At 35.4% G+C, this 19,387-nt stretch overlaps 1 protein-coding gene across 15 annotated transcripts in view; it reads left to right on the top strand.

Annotated features, from left to right (window-relative positions):
- The window catches only part of TCERG1 (transcription elongation regulator 1), a 60,240-nt gene that overhangs the window by 27,609 nt on the left and 13,244 nt on the right, over positions 1 to 19,387 (top strand). For 9 of the 15 annotated variants that reach the window (XR_004525908.2, XM_033853366.2, XM_033853367.2 and 6 more), the window contains 7 exons: positions 5,556 to 5,716; positions 6,778 to 6,834; positions 7,203 to 7,269; positions 8,344 to 8,394; positions 9,773 to 9,908; positions 10,726 to 10,815; positions 16,455 to 16,573. Coding sequence is in view for 14 of the 15 variants with exons in the window: in XM_033853366.2 (XP_033709257.1) it covers positions 5,556 to 5,716; positions 6,778 to 6,834; positions 7,203 to 7,269; positions 8,344 to 8,394; positions 9,773 to 9,908; positions 10,726 to 10,815; positions 16,455 to 16,573 (681 nt within the window). In the remaining variant the exon portion in view is untranslated. The remainder of the gene's footprint in view (positions 1 to 5,555; positions 5,717 to 6,777; positions 6,835 to 7,202; positions 7,270 to 8,343; positions 8,395 to 9,772; positions 9,909 to 10,725; positions 10,816 to 16,454; positions 16,574 to 19,387) is intronic. The other 6 variants (XM_019924649.3, XM_073802662.1, XM_073802663.1 and 3 more) reach the window with 1 other exon arrangement.

Raw genomic sequence — 19,387 nt, forward strand, 5'->3', positions numbered from 1 at the left:
AAGACTGGCAGATGCATTGATGGAAGGATAGATAAGTGATAAAGCATATATGATAAAATGTTAAATGTAAAATCTAGGTGGTCAGTATCTAGTATTCATTGTTCTAGAAACATTCTTTCGTTATTTCTGTATGTTTCAATTTTTTCATAATATTGGGGGTAAAAAACTATGGAAACAAAAGAAACTCTAGAAAAGCAGCAGTTGATTGATATAAATGTATATATAAATAAAAATAAAGTCCCTGTGCCACTACAGGTAAATACAAAAGTTTAAATACTATAAGTTCAAAGATAAATTTTTCATAAGTTAAAACCCAACACAGATTACAGACAAATAAAACATGGCAAATACAGGCAGCCCTCAATTTGCACTTTGTACGGGACTGTAAAAAATTTATGGCAGGCTAAATCTTTGTGATGCAATCTTAGTAAGCAATGGAAAAAGTTACAGTTCTCAATGACCTTAAAAATTTTTGTCAAAACATTAAAAACTCTCTTAGAACCAGAAACTAAAGCTTACTGATCTAGGAAATATAAAATGCTTCTAATTTTGACCTCTCTTTATTCTTAAAACAACAACAACAAAAAGTCAGATTGATGCTCTGAAATACCAGGAAAAGAATTCTAGTATAGTTAAGGAAAACATGGAACTTCATGTTTTTTACATTTAGCTTCTTATCTCTAAAGGAATAATAATTTGAAGAGCAACATGTAAAGATATCAAAAAAATAAACTAATAAAGTGTGATTATCCAAATGAAGTAGCATACTTGCTTAGCTGAACAATTTGTTTAACTTAGAGTTAGCACTTACCCATCTTATAAGAAATAGAAAATAAATTAGGGAATTAAGGTTACACTGATAGTACATTCCTTCATCGACAGAACTTGGAAGATAATTTGGACAAGTGGTTATCTTTCGTGTATTCAGATGGACTGTAAAAACACTAGGACCATGTAGTTGCATGTTTGGAGAAGGAATGGGGTGCTTCCTAAGGCACAACCTAGAAGCTGTAAATAAAAAGATAAATAAATTTGACCTCATAAAAATATAAAATTTATATGTGATATGGTTTCATATATTAATTTTGTAGACTTGACTCTTGCTAAATGCATTTATTACTGTTTTGTAGATTCTCTGGGATTTTCTACATAAATAATCGTATCACCTGCAGATGGTAGCACATTTATTTCTTATTCTCTGATCTTTAATGCCACTTATTTTTCTCTTCTTATTGCTAGGACTATCATATCAGAGCAATGCTAAATAAAAGAGGTGAACATCCCTGCCTTATTCACCATGTAGAATGAGAAAATTCAATCTTTTTTTAAATTTTATTTTAATATAAATTTATTTATTTTTGGCTGTGTTGGGTCTTCGTTGCTGCACGTGAGCTTTCTCTAGTTGCGGTGAGCGGGGCTACTCTTCATTGTGGTGCACGTGATTCTCATTGCAGTGGCTTCTCTTGCTGCAGAGCATGGGCTCTAGGCTCGTGGGCTTCAGTAGTTGTGGTACACGGGCTCAGTAGTTGTGGCTCGCGAGCTCCAGAGCACAGGCTCAGTAGTTGCGGCACACGGGCTTAGTTGCTCCGTGACATGTGGGATCTTCCCGGACCAGGGTTCAAACCCATGTCTCCTGCATATTGGCAGGCGGATTCTTAACCACTGCACCACCAGGGAATTCCGAAAATTCAGTCTTTTACATCAGATATAATACTAGCTATATGGTTTCTTTTTTAATTTGCTACTGTTTTTATCATAAATCTGCATCTTTCAAAATGAGTTTTTCTCCTTCATTCTTTTAATATGGTGAATTACACTGAGTTTTGAATGTTAAACTAGCTTTGCATTTCTGGAATAAACCTTGTCATGGTAGATTAATCTTTTTAGTATATTGTTGGATTTGATTTGCTAATGTTTGATTAAGTATGTTTGCATCTATACTCCTGTGGGATATGGATCTGTAAGTTTCTTTTGTAATGTTTTTGTTAGGTTTTGGTATTAGGCTTATGCTGGTTTCATAAAAATGAGTTGGGTGGTGATTGGTGATTTCCATTCCTCTGTTTACTGAAAGTTTATAAGATGATAGTACTTTTTCCTTAAGGTTTTATAGAATTAACAAGTAAACCATCTGGGATCAGAATTTTTTTGGAGGGGAAGGTTTTTGATAACAAATTAAACTTCTTTAATAGTTATAGGACTATTCAGTTATTTTTGTTGTTTCTTCTGTCAGCTTTGGTAAGTTTTTCAAGAAATTTGCTTATTTTATCTAGATTGAATTTGTTCTAGTTATTCTCTTAATATCCTTTATTTTTTAAAATATTTTCTTTATTTTTTCTTTTGGCTGCATTGGGTCTTCCTTGTGGCACATGGGCTTCTCTCTAGTTGTGGCTAGCAGGTTTTCTCTCTGTAGTTGCACCATGCAGGCTCAGTTGCCCCACAGCATGTGGGATCTTAGTTCCCCGACCAGGGATCCATCTTGTGTCCCCTGAATTGGAAGGCAGATTCTTTACCACTGGACTATCAGGGAAGTCCCCTCTTAATATCCTTTAAATGTCTTTGTTCTTAATTATTCTCTTAATATCCTTTAATGTCTATGATCTGTGGTGATAACGCCTTTTTCTTTCCACATAGTGGTGATGTGTTCTTTTTTTTGGATCAGTCAAACCAGAGGTTTGCCAATTTTGTGGTCTTTCGTAAAGACCACCAGCTTTGGGGTGGTTGGGCCCCTCCCCCCTTTTCCCGCTCTTATTTCCTTTTTTGTAATTACTTTGGGTTTACTTTATGCTTTTTCTAGCTTCTTATGATGTCCTCTTAGGTCATTAGTATTAGTTCTTTTCTAATATAATCATTTAAAGCTTAACATAGTTTCCTTTTAAGCACTACTTTAGCACCAGTCTACAGATTTTGATATGTTGTATTTTCGTTACCATTCAGTTCTTACTATTATGAAATTTACTTTTTGATTTTGTCTTTGACTCATGTATTATTTAGAAGTCTGTCATTTCATTTCCTTAATTTGGGGTTTTTCTAGATATTTCACTGTTACTGATTTAATTGTGGTCAAAGAATGCATTTTCTTTGGTTTTGATACTTTAAAATTCACTGTCTTTTTTTTTTATTGTTCAGCAGATGGCCTTTAGTACTCTTAGTTTTGGGGTTTGGTTTGTCAGTTGTTGAGAGAGAGTTCTATTAATCTTTTACAATAGTGGGATTGCGTATTCCTCTCTAATTGGTCCGTTCTTCATCTATTTTTAAGCTCTGTAAATAGGCTTATATACATTTTACAGTTGTTATGTGTTCCTGATTGTCTTTTTTTTATCATTATGAAATGACCCTATTTATCTCATAATACCCTTTGTCTTCATCTGTTATTAAAATAGCCATGCCTGCCTTAATGTTGTGTGCATCTTTTTCCATCCATTTACTTTCACCCTTTCTATGATTTTATGTTTAAAGTTTGTCTCTTAAGACAGCTTATAGTAGTGTCTTGTGTTTTTATTCACTGTCAATTCTGATGCAATTCATGAAATAAATGAAAGAGAAATATGAAATCAGAAATAACAGAATATAATAATAGAAATTAAAGCCACATTAGAAATAGTAAAAAGGTGAACAGGCTCTGCTTGGTACATAGTCAAGAACAAGAAGAAACATTTGAGAAGGCTGAGAAAAATAAACAGAAAGAACAACCACATGAATGTAACTTTTGGTTGGATTTAGATCTATTATTTTTTCTGTCTTCTTTATTTTTGTTCCTCTGTTCCCCCTTTACTACTTGCATTTGAATTATTTGAGCATTTTCCAACATTCCATTTAATAATTTATCTGTTGGCTTTCTGGTGATATCTCTTTGCATTAACTTTTGTTGTTCTAGGGATTACAGTATACATACCTAACCATTATAGCCTACTTAGAGTTATTATTGTACCACTTCACATAAAATATGGAAACCTTGCTACCATATAGGTTCGTTTTGAGTAATTTTTCATACATATTTTGAAGAACTTAAGAGGAAAAAATATCTTTGATATTTACCATTTCTGTTGTTTTCCCTTCATTACTAAAGATCCAGGGGTTGTTTTTTTTTTTTTTTTGAGGAATCATTTCCTTTCAGAAAAACTTTCTTATAGGGCAATTCTGATGGAGATGAAATCTCTTAGTTTCCCTTCATTGGGGAATGTCTTTTCCCTTGTTCCTGAAGGATATTTTTGCTGTATATGGAGTTCTAGGTTTGCATTTCCTTTTTCCAGGGCTTTAAGGATGTTGTTTTACTGTATTTTTGCCTCTGATTTCTGGTAATTAATTCATGATCATTGGACTTGTTTCCCTGTTTGTTTTGTGCCATATTTTTCTTAGCTGCTATCAAGGATTTTTCTATTTGATTTTCACCTGTTTGATTATGTGTGTCTAAAAATGATTTTCTGGAAGTTTATCCTGTTTGGGGTTCACTGAGCTTCCTTAGTATTTATGTCTTTTACCAAATTTGGAGATTTTTGGGAGCCATTTTGTCTTCAAATTTTTTCTGCCCCAATAGTCTCTTCTTCTGGGATCCGAAAGACGTGTCTGTTAGGCATTTTGATATAGTCCCATAGGTTTCTGAGACACTCCTCATTCTTTTTTTTCAGTTTCTCTGCTGAGAACTTCTGTCTTCATTCATTTCAAGTTTTTGCTTATCTTTGTTTTTGTTTTTCTAACTGCTGCTGTAAAGTCTTTGATTATTTCAACAATAGAAGCTTTGTTTGATAATTTCAACATCTAGGTCACCTTGATGGCAGCTGTGGATTAACTTTTGATTACCTGGTCATAAAGACCTGGTTTCTCTTAGAGTTTTAGCTGCCTGTGCTACTATCACTGTGCAACTAGGGGCCACCTCAGGGCAGAGGTTTGAGAGAGGAGGGGAAATTTATACCCTTGCTTCTCTAAATTTTGACTCCATATGTCTGTTTATTTTTTTAAAAAAACCTTACAGAGTTCTCATGTACTTGTCTTTTCTATGTTGTTGCTGAGTTTCTAGTTGTAATTAATAGGAACAGTGGGCTGTAGTGGGCTACAGTGCCATACACGATAGGGACTTCTCTTTCTTTTTTAATATTTGATATAGTCAGATATTAAAGCCTTCATAAATGATTGCATTTGAGTTTGTAATCTGGTTTGGTAAGAAACATTAAGAAGTATTATGTAATACGTAGGGTGCCATGGTCTGTTCTTCAGCTTCAGAACTGCTTAATAGCATTATTTTTCGCTAGTAAATTCATCTTTTGTGATAGGTTAAAATTGAGTGTGCCAGACTTAAGTTCCTGAGCACTCTAAATTCTGATCACAAATTGCTTTGCTTTTCCTGGTTTTCTCCATAAGTATGTTGAGCTGCTATTTTACCCATAGCCAGTCAGCTCTGTTCTGTTCTAAAAATCATATTTTGCTCTCTATAAGTAACTAATAATATTAGTGTGTCCTTCCCCACCACCACCTCCCCTTTTGGTTGGATGGTAGTAAAAGACCTAACTATAAAATAATGTTCCATAACATAAGAAAATAATGTTTGAATCAATTCATAGGTGTGTTGTTTGGACTGGTGATGAGAGGGTCTTCTTTTATAATCCTACCACCCGTCTTTCTATGTGGGACCGACCTGATGATCTGATTGGAAGGGCGGATGTTGACAAAATTATTCAGGAGCCCCCTCATAAAAAAGGAATGGAAGAAGTGAAGAAACTAAGTAAGTTTTAAATTAGGAGTTACCCTCTAATTTTAATATTCTTTTAATATTTTTATGGAAAATGTGAGGCAACTTAGAAATCCTCTCTGTTTTCAAGGAATATAAGAAAAGGAATATTTGAGAAATGGAAAATAGACTGCTCTTCTAGGTTGAGTTCAATAATTTAAAAAATAGAGAATTTGGGTAAAATTATGTTTTGTAAAATATTATATATATTTTTTTAACTTCTTGTCCTTTTCAGGGTTGTCAGTCCAAGATATGTAGGTACTGCTCATGCTTGCTCCATGCTTATTAAAATGCTCCTCAGTGAGCCTTTTAGCACCTTTTGTGATTAGTAATATATATTTTGAAATAATCAAACTGTACAGAGTATTTTTAAAATAAAGTTTACTAAAGTTTTGTAAAATAAAAATGCAAAGGTCTTTTAAACTTGATGAAATATAGGGAAGGTAAGCCTTATTCCTGAGACTAGGGAGACTCCTGCACCTTATTAAGAGATAATCTTTTAACCTACTTTATGTTCAGATAGCATTTCAGTATATATGATATATAATAAATAGAAATATTTGTACATATTTTTATTGCATGTGTTTTATTGGTAATTTGCCATTGTATTGATATGGTTGTGTTTTTAAAGAACCCCCTTGTGTAGTATAGAAGCATGATAAATGAATCATTTAATAATTCAATTGAAACAAATCCTGGTATGTCATTTAATAATAATTGAGAAATCTTCGTAGATTATGTATACGTGGTACTAACATTTTCTGCTTACTAGTGATTTCCAAATTAGTGAAACTTCATCTACCCGGTGCAGAAGATACAAGGATTTGATTCATTTATTTGATAAATACATGTGTTAATAAAGATTTCAAAATGAATCAAAGATTTAATGTAAAGGGAAGATGAATAGAGGAGGTTTAGAATTATCATGCTTTGTTTAATGTTTTATAAAGAAGTGTTATGAGATAGATATATAAACAGTAATTTTTTAAAAGAAAAGATTGTGTACCATGTGCATATACTATTCATAATATTTGAAATGTTTTTTTTTTTGCCAGGGCACCCAACCCCGACAATGCTGTCCATCCAAAAGTGGCAGTTCTCTATGAGCGCAAGTGAGTGAACTATAAGTTGCAGCTTTAAAAAAATGCTGCTAACACCAGTGTTCCAGTAGTGGTTAGTGGAAGGATTCATACCTAAATATTTAAATTTTTGCTTACTGATTTTATTTTATTTTATTTTTTGCGGCATGTGGGCCTCTCACTGCTATGGCCTCTCCCGTTGCGGAGCACAGGCTCCGGACACGCAGACTCAGTGGCCATGGCTCACGGGCCCAGCCGCTCCGTGGCATATGGGATCCTCCCGGACCAGGGCACGAACCCGTATCCCCTGCATCGGCAGGTGGACTCTCAACCACTGCGCCACCAGGGAAGCCCCTGCTTGCTTATTTTTATTCTGATAGTTTAATTAAATTTTCTTATAGTTAAAGAAGAACAAGAATTAATGGAAGAAATGAATGAAGATGAACCTGTTAAAGCCAAAAAACGGAAGTAAGTAATACTTACTGTTTATGTAATTTAGGTAGATTTTTACCTTTTAAAAGCTGTGATTAGGTGCAGTCAGTTCATGATTGGGACAGGTAATGTGTGTGTTAGGAGACAGAAGTCATGATTGCTCTCTTTAGGCCTGTTATTAAAAAGCTTTGCTTCAGGATGTAGAAATGGTGTCCCTTCTGTTGCTAGATGTGCAAAAGATTTGGTTATTTAAATATGTATTATGAAGTCAAATGACATTTTAGGAGTTGATAAATTATTTTCAGACATTCATTATGCCTGAATTTTATAAAAATGTTACCTCCTTAATGTAGACCCCAACAGACACCATTCCAAAAATCTGATAAATGTAGACCCAGATTTCTCTCTCTTTTTATATACTGGTCACTTCACTAGTCCTTGTGTCCGTGGTCATTACTTGGAGGGAACCCATAAGCTTATTAGAAAGTGCTCTGAGAGAAAGAGAGTGGTATAAGTGGAAGTATTAGCTTGACCAGTGCTTGGTAAAATGAATGTTACTAACTATGGGGGGTGAAAGGGTGGGGTAGAAGGTGTTTGTGTATGGGCCGGGGAGGCATGGGACCATTATTTAGCAGCAAAAAGGAAAGTTTGAAGATGTTACTATGGACTGGTTTATCATAGTCCTTATCTGAAAAGGACAGATTGAATGCAGCCAAATTACGGCAAAGAAATCAGTGAGACAACCCCTGTCAAGGGTGGTTCTTTTTTAAAAAATTTTCTTTATTGGCAACAATGTTAAAGAAAGTAAGATATTAAAGAGTCACTCATAATTGACCACAGTAACAACAGCTGTTTGAATTTTTACAGTTGACTTTTTTAGTTCTTGACCAAATGTATAAGTATTTTTATTGGTTGTAATCAACTGAATTTGTGTTCTTTTTTTAAAAAATGTAGAATAAGATGTTTGTTTTCTTAATTATTATAAATGACTGTATTCATTCTGTTTATGTACCATAATTTTGGATGTTCCTACAATGTTAAACTTTTAGGTTGTTTTTAATTGTTTGTTCTTATAGACAACTCTGTAAGGTTTTTAACTGCTTTTATCAGGAGAATGTCAAAGAAGTCCTTTATGTGGATTGCCCGAGCTTCTCTATTTAGGTACAAAGCTAAAAGCCTATTTTTCCTGGCTTAGTTTTTCTTTATTTCTTTTATTGAGATAGATAGTGATAGTTTGTATTGTGACATTTTCATTTAGTATAATTCTGTAAAGGTTATTTGTTTTCATTAGTTGTATTTCTTGGATGTCTTTTAACTCTTTATTTAAATAGTTCTTAAGTGAATTATTATAAGAGGGTATATTGTTTGGCAAATTGCTTTTACCTGTTTGTTTTGTGCATATCTTAGGTCACAGACTATCTCGCTAAGTTCCTGCAGGTCACGGACTATATCTTCTATTTTTGATTCATTCCCTAAATTGCCAGTTACCTCTCACTATATTTGTGGGCTGGCCTTATTAGTTCCATTCATCTCCTGGGCTACCTTCATTTTCCTATATAGCATGCTTTTGAATTTCCTGATGTTCTGTTTTCCTAATTCTCTTTAAGTTTATGCAGGAAATATGAACCAATTTTATTTTTATACTTAGCAGATCGAATTTAAGAAGGAAGATCTGCTTAAACACACCTGAATGTTACTGAATTACTTTTTTTGATTATTCACATGAATGGTCCTTCTTCATAGGGCAGAGGTTTGAGAGTTGACTCAATTTCATGTTTACAATCTCACTTGAGTACCGTACAGCAGCAGGGTTGCCCTTAGCCCTGAGGTGCATTTTTGGAGAAACAAGAAGTAGTTTAGTCATTGATGAACAGTTCTAATTCCACCTAACCACTCCGGGGCCTATGTTGCTCTCTGGGACCTGTCCTTCAACTTAAATCTCAACTTATCACCCAGAAAGTGAGTAAAAAAAATGTCAGGTAGGTAAGGTATATATCTCACATATCCACTTGGCCAGGTTTGCAGATATTTTATTTTCAAAATAAATATTTGAGATTACTAAGACTTATACCAATTTTTATTAGATTAAAAATTGTATGCATTTATAATGTAAAACATTTTGGAAAATATTGCTTTTCCTATATAATTTCAAGAACTAAAAACTATATTCTGTGCTGTTTGATTCTAACACATAGAGTTTTAATGCAATATTAGATAAGTTTTTTGTTTTTGTTTTTAAGTAAGGTAGTTCATTTTGTGTATCAGCTAGTGTCAGGGAGAGACAGCACATTAAAGGTATTTTTCATTCCTAACAATGCAGCCACTGTAACATCATTAGAAGCTCATTGTAACTTTATTATTATTATTTTAGTGAAAGTTGCTTATCCCTTAGAGTTTATTTGAAACCCTCAATATAATTCTTTTTTGCCAAAAATATGCTGCTCAGTAGTGAGTCTTGGATATTCCGGTGATTTTAAGATTTTAATAAGATTCCTTATTAATATTTTGTCAGTTGATGCCTATATTTTCTTTTTTATAGGAGAGACGATAATAAAGACATTGATTCAGAGAAAGAAGCTGCCATGGAAGCTGAAATTAAAGCTGCCCGAGAAAGGGCCATTGTCCCTCTGGAGGCCCGAATGAAGCAGTTCAAGGACATGCTGCTAGAGAGAGGGGTCAGAAAACAATCTTTGGGGGAGATATTTCTGTTTTGTATAAGTAATATAAATATGTCTTGCTAAAAGGTCAAATCTAAGGTTAGTGCTCATGTTGTGGGGGGCGGATAAGGGAAGCCTGTCAAATCACTGTACTCTTTCAAACAGCCTTTTTCCTGGCTAATGATATCATGTTTAACTAGATGCCATTTTACTGTCCTTTTAAGTACAAATAACATTTAACATTTATTGGGTCATTAAATTTTGGTGAGTAATATAAGACGAATATTAACATTACAGAATGGCGGACTACACGGAATAGGTAAGGTGTATGTGATTCTTTTAATATCTACAGAATGGCTTTTGGTTAAAGGAGAACTGGTACTTTATGATATTACTGTTAATGAAGCTTAATTGAGAAGGGATTTCAACCTTTTGATTATATTCACAGATTCATTTGAGTAAGTAAAATTGTTCAACTTTAAATCCCAACATTGTTCACAAGGTTGGAGCAAGCTTGGGAAATCAAAATGCAAATCTTCAAGGCTTTTTCTGATGTACTGATTTTTAAAATGTCACACAGTAGTGGTTATTTTAATGAGTAATTAAGTGTGTGTTATTTCTATATAATATAGAAATGTTCAGAGCCAATTAGTGTGGAAGTGTGCTATTGCTAGCCTCCCACTGCTTGTCATTTATTAGTGATGGAAACGGCAGTATGGCTTTTATTATGTGTCCTTTTTAAGCAGATGTCCTGTAGATTTCAAGCAAAATTATATGACCTTTCTGTTTTTAGAGCCAACTTAATTATGAGGCAATACATTTTTTTATTTTAAAGGTGTCTGCTTTTTCAACATGGGAGAAGGAGTTACACAAGATAGTTTTTGATCCTCGGTACTTATTGCTTAATCCAAAAGAGAGAAAACAGGTAAAAGGAAAATAACAGTATTTAAGTAATGTATATCCCTTGCCAGCACAATTTTTTAAATTAATTAATTAATATAAATTTATTTATTTATTTATGGCTGTTTTGGGTCTTTGTTGCGGTGCACCGGCTTCTCATTGTGGTGGCTTCTCTTGTTGTGGAGCACGGGCTCTAGGCACGCAGGCTTCACTGGTTGTGGCATGCAGGCTCAGTAGTTGTGGCACGTGGGCTCTAGAGCACAGGCTCAGTAGTTGTGGCGCGTGGGCCTCGGTGCTCCATGGCATGTGGGATCTTCCCGGACCAGGGCTCAAACCCGTGTCCCCTGCATTGGCAGGCGGATTCTTAACCACTGCGCCACCAGGGAAGTCCCCAGTATAATTTTTAAATTGTAAGGAATAAAGTACGATCCTTTATTTTTCTAACATAGTACTTTAAGAACAGTTTCATACCTTAGAACATAGTGATCCTTTGTGTGGACATTTCTGCCTCAGAAATACTTGGATTCTTTTGCCATTGTGGACATGGCTTTGCCTCATGCACATTTTGTCCTTATGCTTCATACATACTGATGTTATACCAAGGTTTCAGGGTCATTTCACATGCATTTATTAACTTAGTTTTTACTGGTCAAATGATGCAAATTTAATGTAGAAAAATAGCAAAATACAGATGAGTAAAAAGGAATAAAACCTACCTCCAATCATTTCCAGCTGATAGGCCCATTGTTGAACACTTGACCCTTCCCAACTGTTATGTGCTAATATACATATACATATATATGTGTCTGTATTGTAGATAGACAAGACTCAGCGTGTTTTTATCTCACACATGCTACCCACACAAATTCCACATCTATTAAGTGGCAACTGTTAAAATGTCTTTTCATCGTAAACTTAGAGTAATAATGGACGCTTCAAGGTCTCTACTGAACTAATAAGAATTATAAGAACTAGAGTTAACTTGTTACTGAGCTGCCATTTATTTCCACGATGATTCAGTGACACATACCATCTCATAGTGATTGCTGCTTCCTCTAAAGTGTTGCACACTTCCAACTTATATAATTCCTGAATTACCTGGACCACCCTGACAGTCATTTCTGTAAAATGGTGAGTATGTCGAACCACTTGCTATAGTGCTGTTGAGCTACACAATTTCATTTGGTAGAAGTAGTGTCCATCTTCCATATTTATAGTTTAATGGTTGTAATAATTCTCTGCACAGTTTGTACCATTATGCATGTAGGTCTAATCATAGACATTTTATGAAGAGATGAAATTTACAGTGTACCAAACATGTATTTTAGACTCATAATAGGAAGACATGACTTTCCATATGTACTTGCATCTGTGTTTCATGCACTGTAGTCTTTTTTATTTTAAACTATTTGTGATGGTCTCATTTTCACCTCAGTTGATGGCCCTATCAAAACCTATAAATTAGCTTGATTCTTTACTTTTCCCCACTGTGCATTTCAAGTCTTATCAGCAAAATCTACCTCCACAACCTTTTCTAAATTATTTACCATTTATTTACCTCTTATTTACCATTTCCCTTGCTATACCCTAATTCAAGGTACCATGGTCATCTGTGTGGCCCCTAATTGATCTCCTTGCCTCCTTCCATTCTTGCTCTCCTCTGTAGTCAAGTTCTTTTTCCACACAGCAGCCAGACTAGTTTTAAAGTTTGACAAATTAAGGCACTGTTCCCTTGCTTAAAAAATGTGCATTGCATACTATTTCATTTAGGATAAAATTGAAACTCTTTTTCATGACCTATAAGATTCTACATACACTCATGTCTGCATACTTCTCAGGCCTCTTTTTTATGTTCATTTATTCTAGCCACGCTGGCCTTGATATGCCTTGGCCAATACAGGCATATTCTGGTACTTATTAGTCCCTTTTCCTGGAATGTTCTTCCCCTAGGTGCTTGCATAGCTGACTAAATCATTACATTCAGATACTTGACCAGGTGCCTTCTGATTAACCTGTCTCTTTGCCTTCTTTACTTTCTTTGTAGCACTCAGAATTCTATCTAAAATTATCTTAACCATCTGTCTTTTCCTACCACAGAGGGCAGGAACTTTGTTTTGTTGATTGCTCTGTATGTGGTGCCTGGAACAGTGCTTTAACCCGAATATCCCTGAAGACTTAACTTTAAAACTTTTATGACTTTTACTCTTCATGGCACTGAGTGTTGTAGTTTCTGAGTTAAATTACAAGTGCATATTGAGAACTAAAATTCTTTTTTAATTTTGAAGGCATTTTATAAGCTGGTGGTATTATTAACTCCTTAATAGAGTTACAGTTAAAAAGAGAAAAAGTATCAAGCATTATTCTGTTTTAAATAAAAACTCAAAGGTTCTCATACTTTTTGAGTAGAAATCTTTTTTTAAAACTGGAGTGTAAGGAATGAGGGAACGTAAAGCCGATTGTATTGGGAGGCATGGCACAAATAATTAGGAGAAACTTGGAAGCATACCAGAATTTCTAATTTTCTATGAGATGTTCATCTCAGAGAGTGAATCCTAACCTTGGTGTGGGATATCCTAGAGGAGAGGATATGAAGTTTTTTCCAGCTTCTGAAAGGAAACTTAATATAAATTCACTTGGCTTTTATATATAATTTAGTACTTTTACAAGTAAGAACTATATACTGAGATAGGAGAGGGGTTGGAAACAACACTCTTCCCCACTTCTGTTAGCCTGCAGATACTTTCATGAGCTACTACAGTGCTATATTTAGAAGGTTTTGAAAATGACCTACATGCCTAGCAGGGGACTGCTGAGATAATTGTATATATTTCTATATAGCTTTTAAAGATTTGTGGATATATATGAACTTACCTGGAAAGAGGTCTGAAGTGTTTAAGTATTTATTTATTTATTTGTTTGTTTGGTTGCGCTGGGTCTTTGTTGTGGCAGGGAGGCTCCTTAGTTGTGGCATGCGTGTGGGATCTAGTTCCCTGATCAGGGATCGAACCCAAGGTCTTAAGTATTAAAAAAAAAAAACAACTTCTTCTGTTTTACCTTTTTCTAAGACGTGCATGCACATTTTTAAGGAGCCACAGAGTTCTTTAAGATATGTTTGGAAAAATATTAGAGTGTTTTATCTTCCAGAAGACATTTCTTTCAGAGCCTTCTGACTTTCTTCAGTCTGGACTGGTTGCCCTCAACACCTGATGTACAGCTGTCATTTTTGAGGATGACAGCTCTTGATCATCATCCTGGGGATTTCCTTCATCTCTCTTTTTTTGTGGAGGGGGAAGTTTACCTGTCTCCTGCATTGTATGTCGTTTCTTTCTTGGTTTACTCTCTTTTAATGCATTCTATCTCTGTAGTAGCTTCCTGAGAGAATGTGCATGGGAAATAAATTTTTGAGGCCTTATATATTTGAAAACACTTTTATTGTACCCTTATTTGCAATTGTTTGGCTTGCTAAAGAATTTGAAGTTGGAAATCTTGTTCCTTCAGGATTTTGAAGGCATTGCTCTGCATATAGTTTTCACTGTTATTTTTGGAACTTCTGTTTATTACTTGTTCCCTTGTATGTGGACCTTATTTTTTCTGTAACATGTAGGATCTTCTGTTAGTCTTCAGTGTTCTGAAATTTCATGGTGATTGTGTATGGCTGGTGGAAGGGCCCTTTGTGCTAGGCACTTGGTGGCCCTTCCAATGTAGAAACTTTTATCTTTCAGTTCTTAGATTTTCTTGCATTGCTTTTTTGATTTCCTTCCAGCTGCTTTATTTTTCCATTCTCGGCCAGAGCATTTGTGCTCTGGGCTGGTCCTCAGAGTTTCGTATCTTTTCTCTCTTGTTTTCTATCTCTGTCTTTTTAAAAAACTTTCTGGATGATTTTCTCAACTTTATTGTCTAATAACCCTTCAGTTAGATTTTTTATTTTCTTTGTCATGCTTTAGGAGTTCTTTTTTTGTTGAGTTTTCTTGTTTCATGGTTGCAATGTCTTAATTTTATGATATAGTTTAGGATTTTTTTCTTATTTTTCATTTTCCTGTATAGTCTCTCTTTCCCCTAAGTTTTTTCTGTCTTGGTCTCTTTTTTCATGTTGGAGAGTATCCTTAGATGTTTTTGTGGACCCTAACTGCTGATGATTAAGAACAAGGCACTAAGGTGCTATTTGGGCACTCTTAGCATCTGGTGGTCTCTCATGATTGTTGACTTTACTGTAGAACAGTGGTTCTCAACCAGGGCATTTTTGCCCTAGGGGACATTTTTGTTTGTCACAACTGAGGGAGTGCTGCTGGCATCTTTTGGCCAGCGATGCTGCTGAACATGATCTGGTCCAAAATGTCAAAAGTGCTGAGGTTGAGCCACCCCGCTGTAAGGTGATTTAGGCTAGTTTGTTGCGATCCTGCAGAGCAAGTAATTTTTAGGCTGGTTAGATCCTGGATAAGGACTTTTAGTCTCCTTGCTCTTGCTGCATTGGTTCTGAAAGAACTGTGTCTTGATATGTGGTAAGTAACTGCTTAATTCCCTGTTTTCTCAATCTGGTACGCCTCATTCTTAATTTATGTTCCTCCAGACCAGAGAGAGTGTTTTGCCTTTTAGAACAAGGGTCAGCAAATTTTTAACATAAAGGGTTAGATAATAAATATTTTAGGTTTTGTGGGCCACGTGGTCTCCGTCATGATTGTGTAACTCTACTGTTGTAGTGTGAGAAGACCCACAGATTTATGTAAAGGAATGAACATGACTGTGTTCAAATAAAGCTTTATGGACACTGAAATTTAAATTTCATTTAATTTTCGTGTATCATGAAGTTTTCTCTTACTTTCCCCAACCATATAAAAATATCAAAACTATTCTTGTGCTGTAAAGAAAGAGGCAACAGGCCAGATTTGGCTAGCAGATTGCGATTTGGTAACCCTTACTCTAGAGAATAACCTGTTGCCTTACTGAGTTTCAGGAGTGGCAGTGCCCCAGATACATAAAGTTGGCAACGAGGATCTAGTGGTTAAACTGCTTCTTAAAAAGCTTTATTGTAGCATTACCCTATCCTCACTTCATGGGTATCTGGTGCTATCAATTCTGGAGCTGTTTGAGGATTCTCTAATTTACAAAATTGGTTACTTTGTTTTCTTGACTGCTGGTTTAGGGCCAGCTTTCTTGTGTCTGCCAAATCCTTTATCACCTCTCCATGTGCTTTTCAGCTTCCAGAGTTGCTGTTTTCTTTTTTCCACATTTCTCTGTTCTTACTGGTTTGTGACTTCAAAAGTTCATCATCTTGACTATACATTATTAAGTGGGAAAAAATATATAGAATATGTGTAAAGCAAGATTACATTCTGGGTGAAAATAATTATGTCTTAAAGAGAAGCAGGGGCTTCCCTGGTGGCGCAGTGGTTGGGAATCTGCCTGCCGATGCAGGGGGCGCGGGTTCGTGCCCCGGTCCCGGAGGATCCCACATGCTGTGGAGCGGCTGGGCCTGTGGCCCGTGTGGCCACTGAGCCTGCGTGTCCGGAGCCTGTGCTCTGCAGCGGGAGGGGCCACAGCGGTGAGAGGCCCGCATACCGCAAAAAAAAAAAAAAAAAAAAAAAGAGAAGCAAAGATTCTACACTTTGGTATTTAGATTACCTACATGAAAGACTAACTTGTCAAATTGGTTTATTTTTGTAATAGGTATTTGATCAGTATGTAAAGACCAGGGCAGAGGAAGAACGCAGGGAAAAGAAAAACAAAATAATGCAAGCCAAGGAAGATTTCAAAAAAATGATGGAAGAAGCAAAATTTAATCCAAGGTATATGGTTTATTACTGTCAAATATCGAAGTATGTATATATTTTCTCCTAGATCAGTTGAATATATATATGTGTGTGTACACACATGCGCACACACACACACATCTTTTGGACTTCTGGACATGAAGAACTTCTTGTTTCATTATTGGTTTCTGCCTTTCTAAGAATCTTCGTTCTTTGGAGGGAATCCCTGGTGCTCTGTGAGGCATTGGTTTTCAAGAAAGGGTACCTTTGTTTTAAAGGCTTCCCTCTGAGAATAAGTTTCCTTCTCTGGAAACTGGTAAATGATTAAAAATCTGTCCCTGTCTTCTTTAAGTTTTACACATAATGAATTGCAGAGTGGGAACATTATTTTGATTGAGTTGAAGTGGTGAAGGACCTTTCATTTCAAAAATTTCAAAGTGTCTAGATTATTGTCTTGTCTGACATTTTCATTTAATTGTTAATATATATTGAATATATGTAAAGGGCTAAAGAAAGGAGACATTTTAAACTTATGTGCTTATTAGCATTATAATAATAATGGCATCAGTTATTGGATATTTTAGATGTATGAACTTACACATATATGCAGTTAAAGTACATGCATATGTGTATGTATATTATCTCATTCAGTCTTCAAAACAACCAGTATGATTCAGGTGCTCATATCCTACCTATTTTACAGATAAGGAAAGTAAGATATATGCAAATTAGGTAACTTCCCTGAGTGAATGTGGGATTTCAGCTGGGTTCCAGTATTACACAGAATTGTCAAGACAGGGAGAATCACTTTCTTGTAGAGATATTAAGTTGCTTTGAGTATACAAGAACATGGAGAATCTCTAAAACTATGGGGTAGAATCATGGAGTCTCTGGGTTAAATGGCACTTTTTATAAAAGTTTATCTTGTTTAAACAGTTACTTTTGTCAGTGGAGACAGGGAAGAGTATTGTTGTTTGGAAAAGTGTATTTGGTACACTTTTTCAGAAGTGTATATTTGAAAAATGAAGGAAAACTTAATGGTGTTATTAATACAGATTTCATAAAAGCAAGCTGAGTATTTGTGACCATAAAGAATGTAATATTCTTCAGAGGTTAACAGAGTTTCAGACTTTCCAGGGGGTCTTGGGCTTTTTCTTAATCAAAAGGGTAAGTTCATGGGTCAATGCAATTGCGACTGGGTTATAAAAGACGTTTTGGAAGGCAGTTGAGGAAATTGGAACATGAATTGGTATTATATAATATTAGAGATTAGTAATTTTCTTGGATATTGTGGTTATGGAAGAAAAAGTATTTAGCCTCAGGAGATGTATGCTGAAGTGTTTATAGATGGAGTCTCATGATGTCTACAGGTTATTTTCAAATGATTCAGCAAAATATATCTATAAAAACCCTTTATGGGTCTGGGAATAATTGAGACTCCAATGAGATTTCTCTTTTGTGGATTTGACAAATTAAGTCTTGCTGTATCACAGTACCCTACTGATATTCTTACGGGGCAGATAGAATTGTTGAAGTGATCTTTACTATGCAGGTTATTTCAGAAAGTAAAACCATCAGGCACATAACTGGAAGTCTTAGCACTTGGGACATTGTGCTGTATTGCTAAGTTGATGCATTTTAATACTAGCATAGAGATTAGGACCAATTTTAGTAAGTAGTAGAAAACAAAGAGGAAAAACTTAAAGTTGAGAAAATACCGTCCATAGAGCTACTTTGAATTGGGAAAAGACCACTAACTGTTCTTCAGTACAGTTCATAGATATAAAGCACTGGAGTTTATTCCAAGGGAAGGAATGGCTGGGGAGAATTACCTAACTTTAGTGCCTGTTTCTTCTATGTCTTTTTTCTTTTCCAATGGAAATTTCAGGTATACCTCCTATGGTCAACTGCGAGTCACTATACTCTTTCCCATCCCCTACCACCAACCAACTATCCACCTCACTTTTTTCCTGCAAAAGATTCTCTACCTTGTCTGTTATAAAATAGCATTTTTGGAATTAAAAGATGAGTCATATGAAAACATCTGTATGGGAATCTAATGCTAAAACTTCATTTTAGTCTCTTCTGGTAAAAAAAAAAAGATATATTTTACATATTTTTTAACCTATTCTGAATAATATAAGTATGTATAAAATAATTGAATTCTCACTTTTATACATTGATTTTACATTTTAAAAAGTTTATTTAATCATAGTAATAATTGCTTTTTTTGTCTTAAAATTATAAAGCAAGGTATACTTATCATGAAAAGAAAATAGGTTTAATGGACTACATATTATCCCTTTTCTGGGTTATGCATTTTTATTTTACCATATAATTTTATTATGGTTACATATCCATTGTATGTATATGTGTGGTTACATACCCAGTTTTGCAATGTATCCTTTTGTTAAAAATTTTGAGTTAATACCAGTTGCATATAAAAAGATTGTTAGAATCTGGCTTTGGTTAGCAAAGCTTAAAAATAGCAAATGTTAGGGCTTCCCCGGTGGCGCTGTGGTTGAGAGTCCACCTGCTGGTGCAGGGGACACGGGTTCGAGCCCTGGTCCGGGAGGATTCCACATGCTGCGGAGCGGCTGGGCCCGTGTGCCACAACTGCTGAGCCTACGCTCTGGAGCCCGCGGGCCACAACTACTGAGCCCACGTGCCGCAACTACTGAGGCCCGTGTGCCTAGAGCCTGGGCTCCGCAACAGGGGGAGCCACCGCAGTGGGAAGCCCGTGCACCGCAACGAAGAGAAGCCCCCCTGCTTGCCACAACTAGAGAAAGCCCGCGCACAGCAGCCAACACAGCCAAAAATAAATAAATAAATTTATTAAAAAAAAATAGC

This window comes from Tursiops truncatus, chromosome 3, assembly GCF_011762595.2.
Source record: "Tursiops truncatus isolate mTurTru1 chromosome 3, mTurTru1.mat.Y, whole genome shotgun sequence".
Classification (NCBI taxonomy): Eukaryota; Metazoa; Chordata; class Mammalia; order Artiodactyla; family Delphinidae; genus Tursiops; species Tursiops truncatus.